The 19739-nt window shown below is 38.3% G+C and overlaps 2 protein-coding genes across 2 annotated transcripts in view; one reads left to right on the forward strand and one right to left on the reverse strand.

The window, feature by feature from the left end:
* LOC124163457 (probable RNA helicase armi) overlaps nucleotides 1-14831 on the reverse strand; it is a 38384-nt gene extending 23553 nt beyond the window's left edge. Inside the window, exons 1-5 of the mRNA XM_046540378.1 lie at nucleotides 14423-14831; nucleotides 13364-14099; nucleotides 12196-12508; nucleotides 5846-6181; nucleotides 2332-2544 (exon numbers count right to left, since the gene is read on the reverse strand). Of these exons, the coding sequence (XP_046396334.1) occupies nucleotides 2332-2544; nucleotides 5846-6181; nucleotides 12196-12508; nucleotides 13364-13633 (1132 nt within the window). The 5' untranslated portion in view covers nucleotides 13634-14099; nucleotides 14423-14831. The remainder of the gene's footprint in view (nucleotides 1-2331; nucleotides 2545-5845; nucleotides 6182-12195; nucleotides 12509-13363; nucleotides 14100-14422) is intronic.
* A 214-nt stretch (nucleotides 14832-15045) lies between these two features.
* On the forward strand, nucleotides 15046-17673 carry LOC124163459. The gene is made up of 2 exons (XM_046540379.1): nucleotides 15046-15315; nucleotides 15541-17673. The coding sequence occupies exon 2, from the start codon at nucleotides 15554-15556 to the stop codon at nucleotides 17468-17470; it is 1917 nt and encodes a 638-aa protein (XP_046396335.1). The 5' UTR covers nucleotides 15046-15315; nucleotides 15541-15553; the 3' UTR covers nucleotides 17471-17673.
* The last annotated feature ends 2066 nt before the right edge of the window (nucleotides 17674-19739 follow it).

A 19739-nucleotide genomic window follows, 5' to 3' on the forward strand; every position in this document is an offset into this window, starting at 1 on the left:
GGAGAGAGACCACAGTACCTCCGGCTACTTCTGACCTTAGTGCTGTGGATTTTCAAAAATCTATTGATGAACTTTCAAATTTGAAGTTAAATATTTCTTTTTATTATAGATACGGACGAGAAATTCGTGAAGAAATTCACCAAAACTTTGTTGACAACAGCGAAAGACTAGGAATGACACTTACATAAGAAATACAGATTGGAAAGCAGGTATTTGAAAAATTCTTTCGTGATTGTTCCTCCACAGACGATACTGAACATTAAATATTTAGACTAACGAAGTAAGACGCACTTGGTGTGAATTTTGGTGCATTTGGCGCGTGGGAGAAGCTTGCGGGGAGGGGACGCGAGCGGCTTTCGCCCAAAATCCATTTAATCACATCTGTCGGACAAAGCCGAAATTGGAGCGCATATCCGAAGTTAGCACATCTTTATAGCCACTCGAGAGGCCTTTTCATGGACCGTAGGCTCCTTTCCTGCGTTCTCGGATCTAAAAATATTTCATCACTTCTCTAAAAGTTGGTAACATCGATTTGTTTAACCCCGACGAGGCGCCTAATAAGGGACAAGTCGTCTCATTAAGCTTCCTTTATTGCCTTCTACCATCTTCCGATTTATATTATCAAAGATAAATGACCTCCTAGCAGCATACGCGGGATGAATTTTACTGTATTGGAGGCGTGGGAGGGGTAGAAGCGAGCGGGGAGGGGAGGGGATCGGCCTGCGGCTCTTGTATCCGCGACGCTGCGTGGGCGTTGGAATATTTTCTTCGCGGGCGCGGACTCAAATTAGGCATTTTGTGGCTAAACGGTGGCAGATACGTCAAAATGCACGAAATTTTTGCCCGAAAAGGGCAGTAACTCGGCAAAATCTATAGGAAATGACCATAAAATACTATATTTTTCGAATTTCGACTTTCCCCCCCTAAATTGCATTTGAGCGAGGGTCAGGGGTTCACCTAGAGGTCTCAAATTTTTCAGGCCTTATTTTTGATCGGTCCCACAACTTTTTTTCATTGGGCCAGATGGATTTGAAAAAAATCGATTTTTCCGATCCGCCCTAGCGTACAGTGCACGTGAGCTTGTATATCCACTCTTCCGCAGCCGTGTTAAATTTCTTTGCGCACATTTTTAATTCATAATATCTAATTCTTCAGGTGAGAAAATGCCTCATTCTAAATATTTCAAGATTGATACATGGGAATCGAAGAGAGAGGCTGCGAAAAATTTAACGGCAAATTCTGGCGGAGAAATCACTACAGTGCGCGATATTACGCGGATGCGTTGTGTGTGAGACTAAACGAGCCAATTGACCTTGGAGTCATAATGAGATAGAGCAAATGAACGTCAGCAGCGTTAAACAATGAAGGCTTAGGCTTTAATAGATTATGACTCATTAGATGTGATTTTTTTCGCTAATCCACCTAAAATTGCAAAAAACGCGAAATTTCGTTTTCATTTACCGATTTCGCGTTATTACATGTTATTTCGCGATTTCGCATCTCGCGAAATTCACAGATCTCTATAAATATGATTAAACAAAAGTTGATGACCCTGGACTGGGCGTGCTGGTGTATAAAATACGTCAATCTTCGAAAACCAAGGATTTCAACATCGTACGTACATTCTGGGCTAGAATGGTCTCGTGTATTCCTACAATGTCACCCGTCACACGTGGCGTATAAATTACGCCGCGCGACCAGCCGTGTACCGCCTGTATACCTTTGTATCTGTATCACCTATAAATGTACAAGATTTTACTAATTTCTACGAATAAAGATTAATTTTAACGAATTAAAATTAATGAAAAAGTTGACGCCGTATGATCACAATGAAGACAACAAAATGTACAGCCATCACGAGCCCCGAACCCTGGTCCCCTGGGTGGTAGCCTTAAACGCTACCACTACCCCACCTGACCCGTCTGCTGAATGGTGTGATATCATGGATCTATATGCGGCTTGTGAAAATTACCGCATGAAAATTAATTAATTACAGACAAACTAAGGCCCATTCAACAGGCCCTACTAGTTCAGGGATGTGTTCACCATTCCGAAGGCCATAAAAAATACGGCATTGAAAAAGGCGGAGCAAGTTTCGTGGTCTCCCCTTGTAAGTGGGGTTCATCTGCACATAATACCCAATCAAATATGTGATGGACAATTTCCACCATTCTAGAAAAAGAAATAGAATAATACCTGTGGACTACATCAGCAAAGACATTAGCATAGATTTTTTTAAGAATAATAATTCAACATAAGTTTTCTCATCAAGAAATTTGGTAAAAACAGATTAATTTGACACACAAGTACATGTTCTACTGATGCCATTACCTCCATAAGCATCCATGAGGGACACAATCATCTGAGACTGGGCCTTGGGGCCATGAAACTTTGCTCGAATCAACCACTTTGGTGAGTCACCTACATTTTGAACATTTAAGATTAGGCTTTTATGATCACCAATGTTCATATTTCCAAAATCAACGTTTCCAGAGACAGTTATCCCTTCCTTATCATTGGTGAGAATATCATCTTCTTCAGTATCTGTAAAAATATAATATAGGATAAATGCCATTAGATTATGTTCTGTTTTAGATTTCTGTAGGACTTGGATGGAAGAACTTTCATTATCATAACATTTATTACACAAGGATGGAAGAGGCTAAAAAGACATAAAGCATCATACAGCCCAAGCTAAGATGGCATTCACAGCAAAAAAAGAGGCCTCCACCATGCTCCATGAGTTTTAGAACGACAAAACAGAAACAATACATGGAAAATTTTGTGTGGGCTGAAGAACTCTACAGATCAGAAATTTGGACAATTGAAAAAGGTGACCAAAAAAGCCTTTGAGACCTGGAGCTGGTGATGACTGCTGAGGATCAAATGAATGGATAAGGTAACAAATGAGGAGGTACCAAAGAGTAACAGGAGAGAGGCAACCATGAAGAGCCATTTGCCAGATTACGATGCTTAGTTAGATCAGCCCTTATAAATCAACGTAACTTATATGTGTACAGTCTGTGAGGGACCTGAGAGAACTTGCAGGATTGTAAGGTGAAATATTGTTCAGAAAAATGTGATGAGAGGGTGGAAACCCCAAAAAGCAGAGATCCATTAGATGATGTAGGAACAGAGGTTCTCCAGGCAGTGGCGTAGCCAGGAATTTCATTCGGAAGGGGTCCAAAATCAGCCAGGAATTTCATTCGGAAGGGGTCCAAAATCAGCCAGGAATTTCATTCGGAAGAGGTCCAAAATCAGCCAGGAATTTCATTCGGAAGGGGTCCAAAATCAGAGGCCAACATTTTGGAAAAACAGGGAACTAAGTAGACGGTTTTAAACTAATTTCAACACTTCTGATTATCGAAAAAACTTAATTAGTCAAAGAAATCTTTGGTAAAATCATTATTTTTCAATATTTTGTTTTCTTTTATTAAGCAAAATATCTGTTTTTTTTATATTTTGGGGGATCCCGACCCCCCCCCCCTTGCTACGCCACTGTCTCCACGGCTCAAAGAGAAATCTCATTAATTTTTTGGGTTCACTTCCACATAGAATTTTCACTCCCTTAGCATGAGGGAGTGGAAGGGGCAGGGAGAGGGTGGTTGACCAAAGGTGGTTGGTCATCTGGCGGGGGCTGGGGTGAATGGGGTCCTACTGGAATGGGTGTGGATTGATAACAGTGGAGAAATATGTAGAAAGCTTCACAGAATAGATGTAATACCAAGCTTTGCAAAAAATTATTTGGATGAAGGTCACAAAAGTTCCTTTCAACCCAAGGTAATACATCTGATTCCAAAAGGAGACAAAATGGACGGATTAGACCAAAGAGAAATTGGACTATGTGCAATTATGTGCATCATTACTCACTGACAGTCCTTTCTACATATTTCTCCATAGTAATCAATCCCACACACATTCTACAGGGACCCCTATCACCTCAGCAAGAATTCCCAACCTACACCACTTGATCCGCCACCTTAGATCAACCCCATCCTCACCTCTACCTTCCTCCCTCCACTTCGTGATGGAAAAGCAAGTTATAAATGCCAAAGATAGAGGAAATCGAGATCAACCCTTGATCTTCGAGTTTCTATCCAAACTCAATTTTTCAACTTTGATCTTGAAAATTTCGTTTGATCTCAGCCGCGTCTCTACCAGCATATGATAAAGTCATCCGTCTCATGTGAAAGACATCTGTCTCTAAGGCTGGTAAATTGGAAAGCACACATTAAAAAAAATACCACAATCAAGTGATCTTCCTTAAAAAGTTTAGGGAAGGCAATTAGTTCCAAGCGGTGATTCCAAAACTGTAATGAGAGTGCATTTGTAAATTTTTACCTCTAATAATTCAGGCATGCACTCTAATGAGATTTTTTTCAACATCTCAAATGAATGGTATGAGTCACTCCCTCACACATAAGTATTGAGGCTCAATGGGCTTCATGTTAATGAATTTAAGTATACCGGGACTAGCCACGGTGATAACTTTTACGGGAGTCACCCGCAATGCACAATTGTGCGAAAAATCCACAGAGAAAAAATCATTCGCCTTGACCGGGATTCGAACCCGGATCCCTCGATTTCCGGCCGAGTGCTTTAGCCAGTTAAGCTACCGAGGCGTCATTCTTCTCTGTGGAAATTTGTGGACTATACCGGACAAGGTGGTATGGACTGCTGAGCATATTATGCGACGAGCAGTCCAAATCGTGCGCACGGCGCCACAGCCGGAGAGTAAAGTCCGAACTTTGAACACATATAGGTGTTCTCTCTTTGACGAATTTAAGTATACCGGGACTAGCCACGGTGATAACTTTTACGGGAGTCACCCGCAATGCACACAAATTTCCACAGAGAAGAATGACGCCTCGGTAGCTTAACTGGCTAAAGCACTCGGCCGGAAATCGAGGGATCCGGGTTCGAATCCCGGTCAAGGCGAATGATTTTTTCTCTGTGGATTTTTCGCACAATTGTGCATTGCGGGTGACTCCCGAAAAAGTTATCACCGTGGCTAGTCCCGGTATACTTAAATTCGTCAAAGAGAGAACACCTATATGTGTTCAAAGTTCGGACTTTACTCTCCGGCTGTGGCGCCGTGCGCACGATTTGGACTGCTCGTCGCATAATATGCTCAGCAGTCCATACCACCTCGTCCGGTATAGTCCACAAATTTCCACAGAGAAGAATGACGCCTCGGTAGCTTAACTGGCTAAAGCACTCGGCCGGAAATCGAGGGATCCGGGTTCGAATCCCGGTCAAGGCGAATGATTTTTTCTCTGTGGATTTTTCGCACAATTGTGCATTGCGGGTGACTCCCGTAAAAGTTATCACCGTGGCTAGTCCCGGTATACTTAAATTCGTCAAAGAGAGAACACCTATATGTGTTCAAAGTTCGGACTTCACTCTCCGGCTGTGGCGCCGTGCGCACGATTTGGACTGCTCGTCGCATAATATGCTCAGCAGTCCATACCACCTTGTCCGGTATAGTCCACAAATTTCCACAGAGAAGAATGACGCCTCGGTAGCTTAACTGGCTAAAGCACTCGGCCGGAAATCGAGGGATCCGGGTTCGAATCCCTGTCAAGGCGAATGATTTTTTCTCTGTGGATTTTTCGCACATTCATGTTAATGGTTTAACAACCGAAACCAGTTGTAGAATTTTATTATAAGCCAATGGGCAACACAAAGTTGATGATATTTTAACATGACTTTTAAGAGACACTAATTAATGAAAACACAACAAAAAATTTACAAGATTCGAGCACTTGATAAAAGTATGAGAATACATATGCTTATTAAAACCCCAAAACAAAATATTTTGCTGCCAGACAATATGGTTAAATACCTGTCACTTTGGTGTCTGCAACCTTCTTCTGTAAGGACATAATGGCTGGAGCCAACGCTAAAGCACGCCACGCACATCCAGCCCCACAGTCACTCTCTATAGCTTGCAATACAACAATATCACCGACAGTGGGTTCATAGCCAGGGCTGAATGACAGCTGATGGGCCAAGATGTTCCCGTTAATTATGGCGCAGGGTCCTTCTATCCTGGTCACTTTGCCCCTCTCAACCAAGCGCACACGAAGGGGTGAGACTCTTTGCACTTTGAGGAGGTTCCCCCCAAGATCTCCAGATTCTTCGTCTATTTCAACCATGGCTTCAAGGGACAACCAATCGCCTGTGAACAGCAAAATGACAAATTGCCAATGAAAATGTCATGCACAGTAAAACCTCTATGTAGTGAGCCTCTTTACATCGTAACCCTCCATACTTTTTACTACCCCTACGGTCCCGTCAGATTTACATGTAAATTTATAGGCAAACCTCTACATAGTGAACCTCTTTATCTCGTAAAACCTCCACTTATCATACCAAGGAGACACCCCCGAGATGGCCTAACTACCACAGCAAATCGTACTGAGACAACTAGAGACAAATTAATGCAGACGCGATTACGTACATGGAATGACATTTTCAGGGATAAATGTTTCATGCTAATTTTTTTTCTAATACACCTTTAACTTTTTATTTTCACGTTAACCATTAGTTTTTTGCCATTTTGTTCCATATGGGAGTATACGTAACAGTAAATAAAAAAAAAGGTATCTAACTATCCTAATAATTTTAAATGACTGTTGAATTAGGAGAGCTCACATTATTTTCTCTCAATTCATGGTAAAAACCATGCAGTAGCACTTGCTTTCTGTAATTATGAAATAATAAATATATGTTCACTGATGCATATTTGTTTATACACAAATACCATGGTTTAAAAGACAGCACTGCCTTTCATTTCCGAAAGGTATGAAAAATGTTGCCTTTCACTAAAACTTCTCTAAAGTGAACCTCCATAAATCAAATTGCCCAAATTTTGGTCCCTTCCATTACGATGTAAAGAAGTTTTACTGTATTATCAGCAGTTTACCTCAATTGAGTCACCAACAAGTGTACACTATGCATGAAAATTCCATAGAGGAAAAATAATTTAACTCGACTTGATTCAAACCCGACTGCCCAAATTTGTGAATAATACACAACCATTTAAACAACCAAATCATATCTTTCACCAGTTTATTTTTATTGGTTGTAAGGTAAGTGGTTTATACAGCCAAATTATAAGGTCACAAGACAGCATGTTTGTGCTCATGGCTACACAATCCCAAGGGAAAAGGTAGAAATTTGAACACAAGAGCATTCACCATTGACATTATTTCATTAAAATAGCTACAGACCTCACATTTACACAGATATCAGCAAGTGAATCAAATGCGCAGAAATGCCATTGATGAAAAATTTTTAGGCTTAACATGGATTTGAACCAAATATCACACTAACATCATCTTAGGATTTCCAAGTTTACCAACATTTTGATATAAGACTCTTGAATTCAGGGGCGGTCTGGGGTGATTGGGGGCCCTCGGCTGGAGCTCATGATGGGGCCCTACTAAACGGGGGAAGCAAGGGAAAATTTTAGGAAATTGGATGCATGGAAATGGATTTTGAAATTATTACGGTTCTTAAAAAAACAGATATAAGTTAAAAAGTAGGAATTTTTAAAGAAAAAATACTATCAACATTGAGAAAATTTCAAAGCTAATAAAAATCAATAATGTATTAAGGTTCAATTATCTATTTGGTGACTTTTTTCCTTGAAACTGCACTGAAATCTTCGAAAACCCACTAAAAAAAAACATAAGGTTCTCTTAATTATTTGAAACCTTAATTTTATATATTTTTATACGAACTTGTTACAGTAAGAATGTTGCTAATAAAGCGACTAATAGAAACACAGAATTATATAATGGCAAAAAATACCGTATTTCTCCGAATATAGTCCCCCCCCCCCTAATTTTGAGGCTTCAATTTTGGGAAAAGCTTATTAAATGCATTTGACTATAGTCCTCCCTATACTTTTACCACAGGCATTTTTGGAAAAAAAAGGGGGGACTATATTCAGACATATACGGTACTTTGGTTCAAGTAATCTGAGTCATTTTCTATTACACCTTTCATATACGCTTTACGATAAATGGGAGCGTCGTGGGGCCACCCAAGCTCAGGCCCTCAGCGATCGCTGACCTGGCCAGACCACCCCCGCTTGAATTGTCTTCAGGGCAGACACATGGTACACCTTCAGCCCTGAAGATGAAACAAGGGCTATGCTCAAAATTGTAGTGAATATGGAAGGCCTTGCGGTATGGAAATCCAGAGAGGATTCCACTAACATCTTTTGTTGGGTGTGCAAAAGATCTTATTTTTTCCAGATCTCCCTAATTTGCAACATACACTTTGACATTTAAGCTATCAAGGCAGATTATTCTTGCAGAAAAAAAATCAGCAAGAGAAAACAATGACATTTTCTCTTTGATACTAGTTAAAACGTGGAGCTCTCTGTGTGAATTGGGGGGTTTTAGGTCTGAATCCATGATAAGGCAAATATTTTTTCTTGGCTGGAATTTTTGCTCAAAGGAATACATATTATGTGATACATCAACTCAAGATGGGCTACTTGAAGAGTCGGATACAATGATTAATATAGCATTCAGTAGAAACAATTCCCAAGGAAAAATGGGACTATTGCAAGAAATATCCTGTGTGATGAGCTTTTTTAAAATGGAAGTGGGAAACTGCTGCTGCAATGCATGAGCTGCTATTGGTAAATTTAATATTTTTACTTTGTTGTTACCAATACTTTTTTATAAAAATAAATATTTTCCTAAAACTAGTAGTAAATTTCTATTCATACTGAAATGCCATATGTGATGTTCATAATTTTTGACACCGGAATAAAATATGTACACGCTAAAGACTATAATGATGTTAGTGAAACTTTGAAATCCTTAAAAACTCATTTCCACTAGGTCACCCACCGTCCTCAGAAATTTTCACCCAAATCATAATCAACTAACACCAAAATTATGTTAATGCACAGAGGAAATACCGTACATGTCTGAATATAGTCCCCCCTTTTTTTCCAAAAATGCCCATGGTAAAAGTAAAGGGGGGGACAATATTCAAACACATTTTTTTAACTTTTCCCGAAACTGAAGCCTCAAAATAAGGGAGGGGGACTAGGAGAAATACAGTAATTGACTGCTTGTCTGAACTACATATTTGACATTCATTAACAGTATTCAAGGTAAGATTAGGTTTTTGAGCTTCATATGTATTTAACCAAGAATAAAAAATTATTTGACCATTCACTAGAACATGCTCAAGGTTTTTCTAAATTCTTCAATTTTGAGTTGGCAATAAAGCATGATAAAACATATGCAATATGAAAAAATCATACCAATATATTTGAGATGCTCTGCAATTTTCAGCATATAAATATTCCTCATTAGCAAATTTATACCTTCCACAAACTTATATGATTATATGTATGTATTTAGAAGTACAAGAATGGCCTGATAGAAAAATTCCATGAGGACTCCAAAAATAACTGCAGATTTGCAGTTATTTTTGGAGTCCTCATGTCCTCATCCTTGTCTAAGTTCCAGGTGGTGCCTCATTTGGTTAGACTGAAAACCAGTCTTTTCCAATTCACAACCAATTTCAAATTCACTTTGAAAGCCTAACTGTTTACCTGCCCTGGCTTTTTTCAGAACTTAATATTTACAAATACATAGGCATTGAGATGGTTTGGAGTCTTGCCACTATCAGATTGGTCACTAAGTTAGAACAGGATTAAATGTCATCACTTAATAGAAAAGGAACAAGCTATTTTTAATGGAAAACCAATAGAGATTATTTATTTTCTTGAAAAATCAAGAGTAAAGAGGTTACAGTATTTTTGCTATTGTATTTGAAAAGCCACTCAAAATCCCAGTAAGTGTTTGAATTGAAAAGTTGGTTATTTGAAATAAACGGCCAATTGCCTAAAGGGAAAACTATTAAAAGATGTCAAATATGTACCAATGGATGTAATATGATGCACAAATTGAGTTAAAACCCAAAAATGATACCAGAAAAAGTGTAATTCGCATCTGTATAATGTTAGAATGAATTAATCTTAGATCTTTAACCTCAAGTCCTATGTTTCCAAGATATCAGATTTTGGTATAAGTCTTCAATGTACAGTTTCCATTTACTACTTGCTGGTGTCTCCAGTCGCCAGATTTTTCCCATCACAATCTCCAATGTTTTAGCACCCATGCTTTATTTCTTCAAGCATCTCTTCACTATACTGGATGCCATTTCTGATTTACCCTTCACTTACCGTTTCCAACTTACCCATGCTGTTGTTGATTTTCGTGCTTCAGCTTTCGATCCATTCTTCTTTGGGCTTTTACAAACATGTGTAAAAGGCTCATAATAAACCGATAATGATAATGACTTGATTTTTAACAGGAACTTTGTACTCTTAAGCGCACAAGCAATGTGTTTCGGCATTTGTATTCGAAAGAGGAGTTTTGCTTGGGATAAAAATAATTTATTTCGTGCTTCAAATTGGTGGCAATAGCTATCACTAGACAATTGGCAAGCCATGTCTGAATTAATGCTTTTGATCAAGTGGAGTATATGTTGATTAACGAATACAAATACTACTCCACTCTGCCGGGAATCGAACAATGGAAAAACATAATTTTGATTCACATTTATTCATAATATTTTCACTTAACATTTGCGAACTCTTGCAAGAGTATACTTTCATTGATTCAATTTTAGGAGCTTCTCCTGATGGCCCAGAAAAGACCGAGGAACGAATGCTACCTACAGGGAAAAAACTTAGCTCCCCCAGTTCACACCTTTTCCTTCTACATGAAAAATAACGTTACTTCTTTTTGGCATGTTCATCACCCAACTCACAGGGTCCCCCCTCCCTCTCTTTCCATCAACGAGTTCCCCTTTACACCCATTTATGCTCATCACTGGAAGCTGCAGCTGTCACCTTCAATATTAAAATTTGGTGGCCATTACATTGAGATTTTTGATTGTGGATAGAGCAGCCTTAAAGGATAAATAGTAGGATAGGCTTTGAAAGAATACTAAATTAGCCTTGGCAAACTTTTGGTGTTTTCCCACAGTCTGTTACAAATTCAGTAAAAAGTTTAGCTGTCCCTGCATTCTCAATACTTCAGTTCCATTCAACAACTAATTGTTATATGTACATACAATGTTCACGCTTCACTTGGTGGAACTGCATATCTATAGGGCGAAATAAATCAGTAAGTAATGTTCCACAAAAATTTTTGTTGTTCCAACCCTTGGTTGGAACACTTAAAGTAATTTTGGAACAATACTAAGTAATTTATTTTGCTCTATACTAATTGATAGCTACCGTAGATTGAAAAATATACTTAACCTAAGAGATAAATCCAAGAGCAGTGTCTTTTTTAATGAAGTTAGCCATATGTAACGGACACCAAAATACTTCGGAAGATCAGATCATATAAATAAAATAAGAGAGATAGACTATAGAACCGACAGATTCAGAATGTCTTTTTTTCCACGATCAATAAGAGATTATAATGGCAGCGATAGAACTCATAAATAGATTATATGACTTGTAGTATAGCCTACTAACCTATGTAAAACTTTCACTACGCACTAAAACATACGCACGTTTCTTAATTTTATTATTATTTCTAACAGCATATGGTAGTATAATTTGTGCGTGTATATATAACCCTTAGTATGCATGATGTTTTTTGGACTGTGTGGTGTGCATGTGGGAGTCCAATTGCATGCTGGTGATTGATCACCATACCATGGTCTATGAGTAAATAAATAAATCTTTATATTGTTAGCATAAAAAATTCAAAGGAACGCAGAAGCAGAAATGCACAAGTCGCTAATGACTAATGATGAAGGAAAACATTTAAAAATCAAAGAATAATCAATAAAAAAGAAAATTGAAGGCAATACTTTAAGCTAATACATTAAAATAACTTTTTCCATTGATCGAAATGTGATTTTTTCAGTGTATCCTCGATAATCAATTATTTGCTTCTACTGAGATAATTTCCCACCAGTTCAGCAGAGGTAATACTCATCATCAATACCAAAATATTTCTAGTCACAAAATTAAGCATATGCTAAAGAAGAAAACTTTTTAAGTAAAGTCAATTCAAAAGTTGAAATGTTGACACTCTGATTTGCATTTAAAACATTCACTTCCTGATAAATTATATTTGTTAATGATGATTAAATGGTGAAACTGGCATTACTAGAAGTCAGTAAAAATGTTACCTATGTAGGGTATAACGTTGCTCTCCACATCATCTAGTGAGAAGCGGATGTCCCCAGGTTCAACAATAACATCTCTTCCACTTCTTTGCTCAACTTTAGCAACCACTGTCCGCCACTGAGCAAGTCCTGTTTTTTCAGCTTCATTCAAATTCATAACTCGGCCCTCATCCTCTGCAAGGATTTTCTTCACCCCAATAATTTCTTCCGGAATTTCTTCATCCCAAATCTCCTCTCCATACGAGTATACCTTACTGATCTGCCACTCATCCTCTTCCGATAATCGAAACACAGAAACCGATACAGGAGTTCCTACCTGTGCATTGGTATATAAGGCTCATCAATACAATGAAAACAAACATGATTCATTACAAATGAGAACATAAAAAACAAGTTGGTAAAGCAAAAGAAGATATTATTCAGCATTTAAGTGGAAAACAACTGAAAAATTTAAATGGCCTAAGATAATGGTAGGCTAAATTCACAGGAAAACTTACATGGAATTAAAAACTTAAACTGAATTCGAGCCATAATGAATAATCATAAACTTTCGGCATCAGAAAATAAATCAAAATTATAAGGAAGTTAGTGATATGGACTCCTACATAATCGCATGACATATGACCCAGTCATTAATGGAAGTTGAATTAGTAATTTCCCATAATCTTAGGCCCAATTACTTACTTAACTATATTTCAAAAAACGAAGGCATTTAATCCTCCACGGATGCAAATTTGTTTCAAACCATCACAAGAAGTATATCACTGCCAATGAAAACCATGAGTCTTCATTTAAACCCAAATTACAGAGGAAAAATAACAAGCTCAATAAAAAAATCTCAAGTATAATGGCAAATCAAAGTTATTCTTTCACTAGTTAGAGAGCCTTTCTTGCAGGGGCCATCAAAATCTAAGGTAGTATCAAATTGAAGTAGAAGTATACAGCGTACTGATGAAATTGTACTATTAGTTTGATTGACGAGATTTCAAATATCAAATCAACGACAGCATAATCAATGATGTAATAAAATACATTGAGCCTCAAATGATCACCACCCCAATAAAATGCTAGTATCTATTTGAACATAACTCCAATTTAACTTACTGGAAAATTATTTGTATCTAATTCTCATAAAAAGCTTGGCTAACCTTTTCTATTCGATTGCACTCACCTCCAATGCTTCACGTGACTTGAACTTCCTTAGGTCTAGGTAATATTTCCCATCAATAAGGCAATACTCTTCAGATTTGTATGAGATTTTTCCATTTATGTAATTAAACCCAGTATCCTTAACAATCCTCCTTTCTTCCTCGGATTCACTTTGTAGATAGGAAACTAGACTATCAAACTCCTCTGGGGTGATTTTTTCTTCCTCAGTAGTCACACTACTGGTGTTACCACCCCAGAGATAACCGCTGATATTTTTAATTAAAGAAAACATGTCTTAACTGCTGATATGTAAAATATGCTACGTTAAAAATTTAAATTCGAAATCTCAATCCATGGAAACCATCCCAATCACTTTATTTCAACACAAATTCGCATACATCCGTCTGGTAGAACTCACTGCGGTTAATACTCAGCACATTCAAGCAAGATCAAGAAGCACTACTGTCCTAAGTATTTCTCCACAGACTGATATTCCCAAGCAGTCTCAGAAAGGTACACAAGTTCTTGACGCAAGGCTTTGAGGCGACGCAGATGCTGCTCACGCTGGAAGGACGCATGAGCCTGGTCAACTGTATGTTCCATTGTCAATCGAGAAAGAGCATGAAGAGCATCAGAAGATACCGAGGCTGAACTAGTGCATGGATTCTGCTCATTTTGCTGTTGACTAGGGGATGAAAACAAAGCTTTAGGCAGGGTTGGAGTATTCATTTCATAGCCAGTAAAAAGCGACCAAGGGCCTAGGATAGACAATACATTTGAGTTAGATAAATTCATAACCAACATCAAATTACCACTATATACTAGCTGACAAGCAACAGAAAGCTCTTTAAATTGAGTTATTTTTTCGGAATATATCTTCCCACATTGACCGTAATCACAACATTTAGATAATGGCTTGTTCAGTGTTTGTCACTCTAAAATACCTCAATTATATTAGGGCTAATTTATAATATACATACACAGCGGATAAGTAACAAAATATATTTCCAGAGAAATTCAAAATAGAAGTATAATAGTTCAGCAATACGCTATTAACAAAAGTGGGTTTTTGAAAACTCACAATGAGCCAAATTGCACCTTCGAAACAGGATTGTACCCTAATATCGGAGATAATCAGTTGCAGCCACTGAAAATAACTATCAATACCATGGTCTTCACAAGACTCAGAAGGAAAAGTACGCAACGAAATACAGGGACCAACAAAGAAAATTCAAACTGATTCCGACAAATAAAAAAAATTGCGAACGTCAACTCCAGATTGCGTGAACTTAGCCCAAAATATTTCCAACCCAGTCAACCCGATGTTTCGGAAGACAGTGTTGCCAACACTTTTTCGTAATAATATAATATTACGTTTACGAGGATTATAAAGTTACATTGGTGCGATAAGCCCGTGGATAATCCTCAGTATGTATTGCAAGTGATGTAGTATCGGTATTGGTAATAAAAAAGAAGAGGAATTTATAGTCTTAACTGATTTCTGTAATTATATACAACAGGTTCTGGAATAGATTATAACGGTCACTGTTTTACTGTTCTCGACTAATAAATGGTAAAAAGAGCATGATTCACTAAAACGGCGTAGTAAATAAGGTGAAATACAAAAACTAACGAGCAAATGCTGTTAGTGGCACCGATTAGCGTCAACAGACATTAAATATTCAAAATGTGGGCTCTAGGGGAAGGTGTTGTACCTTGGAACACTTGTACCTTGGAACATTGAAGATATTTAGTACTTACCATGGCATCTAGTGGGAATGGTTTGAACTATGTGAAGCTACCTCCAGTAGATGCTCAATTGTTTTGAAATGGCTGCCTGATGTTTACAAGTTTTGATGTAAACTCCAGTTGAATTTTATGTGGCGAAAAAGTAATTATTCAGAGATAGTATTTTCGATTGACTGAATCTTCATCACGATTGTTAGTGAATTTTCATCTAGTTGTTCTTAAACTGTTAGTATAACTGTGTCTATTACTACTTATTTTAATGTTAATTGTTGTAATTTATATGAAGAAGTCGGTGTTTGGAAATGAATGTTGTAGTTGGTGTACCTCTGAACACTATTGTTAGTGTACCTTGGAACATGTTCCAAGGTACACTAACATGAATCATTTTTGTAAATTACTTACTAAAGACAATTATGATGAAGCTACATACCAGTATCTATTTTGTTTTAGGTTAGGCCAGAATATGCCTAGAAGTAAAGAAGGTAAGAAACGATCAGCAGTTGTAAAAGAAAATATTGAATGTGCAGTTATGGCAGTCATAAATGGTGAAATGTCATTGCGGCAAGCATGTGCAGATTTTACAGTAAAATTGGGAACACTACACAGACATATTGAAATTCATAAACAGTCAGGTTCAGATGTGTATAAATATGAAGCAACAAATGCAGTAAAACAAGTTTTTAATATTACAATGGAGGAGGAACTGCTTGACTACATAAAGCAGGCAGCTCTTCTGCATTATGGGTTAACGAAATGGGAGATACGGGAGCTTGCATACCAGTATGCTAAAGCAAACAAAGTTAAATATCCTCAACAGTGGGATGAAAACCAAACTGCCGGAGGTGAATGGATGAGAAATTTTATGAAGAAACATGAAGCTTCGGTTGCACTTCGGAAGCCTGAAGCAACGTCTCTTGCTCGATCAACAAGCTTTAATAAATTCAATGTACAAGCATTCTTTAAAAATGTTAAAACTGTTCTGGAAAAGCATGGTCCATTTCCTGCACATCAAATTTACAATGTGGATGAGACAGGGCTATCAACGGTCCACGTACCACCGAAAATTGTGGCTCCAAAAGGCATAAAACAGTTGGGAAGTATGACTTCTGGAGAAAGGGGACAGAATGTGACCATGATTGCTGCAATTAACGCTGTTGGGAATCACATTCCTCCTATGTTTGTGTTTCCGAGAGTAAATTTCAAGGATTTCATGTTAACTGGAGCTCCAGTAGGTAGCATAGGAGGTGCTAACCCATCCGGGTGGTCCAATGAGAGTCTATTCTTGAAATTTTTAGATCATTTCATACAACATGCAAAGCCTTCAAAAGAGGAACCAATTCTCATGTTCCTTGACAACCATGATAGCCATGTGAATATCCCAGTTATTGAGAAGGCCCGAGCTTCAGGAATAATTATGATCACATTTCCTCCACACACTTCACATAAACTTCAGCCTCTAGATCGGACAGTTTTTGGTTCTTTCAAGATGCATTATAATAGGGCAATGAATAACTGGATGTCCTCCAACCCAGGGAAATCTGTGTCAGTGTATGATGTTGCTCAATTGGTGGGCAGAGCATTTCCTCTTGCTTTTACTACCAGCAACATTCTGAGTGGTTTTAGTGCTACTGGCATCTCGCCACTGAATGAGGACATTTTTCAGGAAGATGAGTTTCTTTCCTCGTATGTCTCAGACCGTCCCGATCCAGCACTGAATCCAGGAGAAAGGCATGAGCCACTGCAATTGGTGAGTAAACCTTCAACAAGTGAAGAGCCTACAATCTCACCAGTGATGATCAGACCGTTTCCAAAGGCGCTGCCTAGGAAGGGGACTTCTAAAGGAAGAGCAAAAGGAAAATCTAGAATTCTAACAGACACACCCAACAAGGAGGAAATTGCAGCACAGAAAACAAGTGGTATCAGTAAGAAGAAAAAGCCCGTTAAACGTAAGTTGATAATAGACGATAGTGGGGACGAGTGCGAACAGGTGATTTGTCAAGATTCTTCATATAAAGAAGTGAGTGTGCAAGAAATACTTGAACAAGATGCTGAAGACAAAATCGAAGAAAATGCCATTGCAGTGGGTATGGGAGAAAAAAGCATGAAATATGTTCTTCCTCTAAAAAGTGTTGTTCGTGCAGTGGGGCAGTTTGTAGCAGTTACATATGATAACGAATTGTATCCTGGGAAAATAATCAATGTTAATGATGATGGGGCAACCATTAGCTCAATGACAAAATCAAAAAAGTCATGGAAATGGCCAGAGAAAGAAGACATTTTAATATATCCATGGGAAGATATTTTAGGTGGTATTAACTCTCCAAGGCAAATTTCAAAAAGAGGATTTTTTCATGTACCAGAATTAAACTCAATGAATTAGGACATAACGTTTGCTAAATGTTCACTTAGTATTTGTATGAGTATAGATGTTTTCATATTAAAAGATTAGATGGACTGCTAATACGTTTGCCAGATTTATACAAGCCATGTTCCAAGGTACAACATGAGATGTTCCAAGGTACAAGAAGTCACTGTACCTTGGAACACATGTCATTGATATCAAAATTAAATGATTGCATTAAGGATCTGTTTATTATTTATCTGAATGGCATTTAGAAAACATATACAATAGTGGTACCAAAGAATGGAAACAGGCAGAACCTCCGACCTCTCCTTTAAAGTATCAAAATGATTAAAAAACCAAAATCTGTTCCAAGGTACAACACCTTCCCCTATAGAGATTTCTATAGAAATTGACTCGTGAGTATCAGGACAATCGCAAGCACGAATCTCGCGAATGGCATCGTTAATAGGCTCAAAAATAGAAACTAATGGGCAAAAGTTACGAGTTTTTCGGATTATTAACAATTACGCCAACAACACAATTCAACACTTGAAAATGAGGCGATCCCTCGAGGCACTCGCGGAGGGCATAACTTGAACAAATGCGGGAGCAACTATTAGAGAACTATCTCCCTACCTTAGCTTCACAAACAAGTTCTTCATCTTGAACTTTGTATCCATTCGCAGGGTACGAGCATCCGAAACAGAGAAAGGTATCCGTAAGCTCCTATATAGGTATATCTGCTTGCTCCTTCATTAGGTGAGTGTTTGTTGAAGTTGCAGACGGAGACAACGAAAAGAGGTCATGGAAATCCAAATTGGACATTTTTCGGCAACCAAGTTTACGTAGGAATATTTCCTGCTCGCATGCCCCAAGCGTAATTCGCGTAGGTCACCAGAGTGGTGCGGCATTCGATATCCTTAAAAATTGACGTTCCATTTAACTCCCGCGATTTCCTTTTCACCGCTATATTTCCCTGTGGAAGAGGAGGCCGGATTGTGGCCTAACCTGTGCCAGGCTAAATAAACCGAAAGTCAAGTCTCACCCTCCTTTCCTTCGATGCTTCTTTCATTCGTGCAAATAATCCTCTCCGCTCCGAGATCATACCATCTACTTTTCTCTCTCGCCTCTGAAAATTGGAGGACAGTGGTCTTTAAGCCCGTATGACACTTCCCAATTTATTGGCCAATCCATTGGATAATGGTAGACGGAATGCAGCGATAGCGATAAGCTCTTTTAATGAAGTATTATAAGGGGGTGTCGGGGAGGAGGGCAAGTGCCCCTACCCTAAATCCGCCTATGACCGTGATACCTGCATATTCTTCAAATGCGATCGCGAAATAAATATTTATAAGCAACGCAGGATTGAACAGGAAATCTATTGATGAAATTAGTTATGCCCCTGTGAGTTATTTAATTTTTCGAACTCGATGACAAATACAGCCTCGATGACTCTGCCCCGATAGTTGTCTTACCCCTCTCCAATTTTCTAACCAGTTTCTAGTTTCTACCCGTCGTACGCGGAAAGGCAATTATACAAAAAAAATATGTTCTGGCAAAGAGCTCGAGGCTGTCCTCATAGTAAAGCTAAAATGCCTTAAAACTCAACAGTATCCAAATGCGTAACCATAGGCGTACCCAGCGAGGGGCAGGGGGGGGGGCAGCTGCCCCCCTCCCCTAGAAGCAAAAATCGCAAATGTGTTTAAGCAAAATCAGTACTGAATTAAAACGAAAGCATTCAACAAATTTTCTTTAACCCCACGAAAAATGATATGTATGAATAGTATAAGATATGTACTTAACTAAAATGAAACTATTTTTTAAGGAAATAATCTCATAAACTAATAAAGCGCTGTTATAATTTTCTTAAAATGTTGGTTTCGTTCACCATTTCCATGCTAAAATGTCGCAACTTGTTAAGATCCGCTGCTTACGCCCTTGTGAGTAACCCATAGAATATACTTTTCCCTAAAAAGAAGGCCGTGTGTGGTCTCCCGTAGGATATTGTGAGAGGGAAATCCGTTCGGTATTGTTTTTTGATCAATACATGTGGATTAGAATTCAGGGATTTAAGGGAACGCTTCCAATGCTGATATGATGTCATCATGCCATGGAGTTGAGGTCGTCGCGACGCGTAAAGGGTGCTAAAATAAGGTCCTTATCCTATAATAATAGTGATAGAAACGGGCAGCTGTAGTGTTTCACAGTAATAATCGTCATTTCATATTTGTCATTTCTCCAGCTGCTCGCTCGCTCGGATTGCATGCCCGACACAAAGATAACCTGTAGAATTCGGTCTCGATAA

The sequence above is a fragment of the Ischnura elegans genome, chromosome 8 (genome assembly GCF_921293095.1).
Source record: "Ischnura elegans chromosome 8, ioIscEleg1.1, whole genome shotgun sequence".
NCBI classification, from domain to species: Eukaryota; Metazoa; Arthropoda; class Insecta; order Odonata; family Coenagrionidae; genus Ischnura; species Ischnura elegans.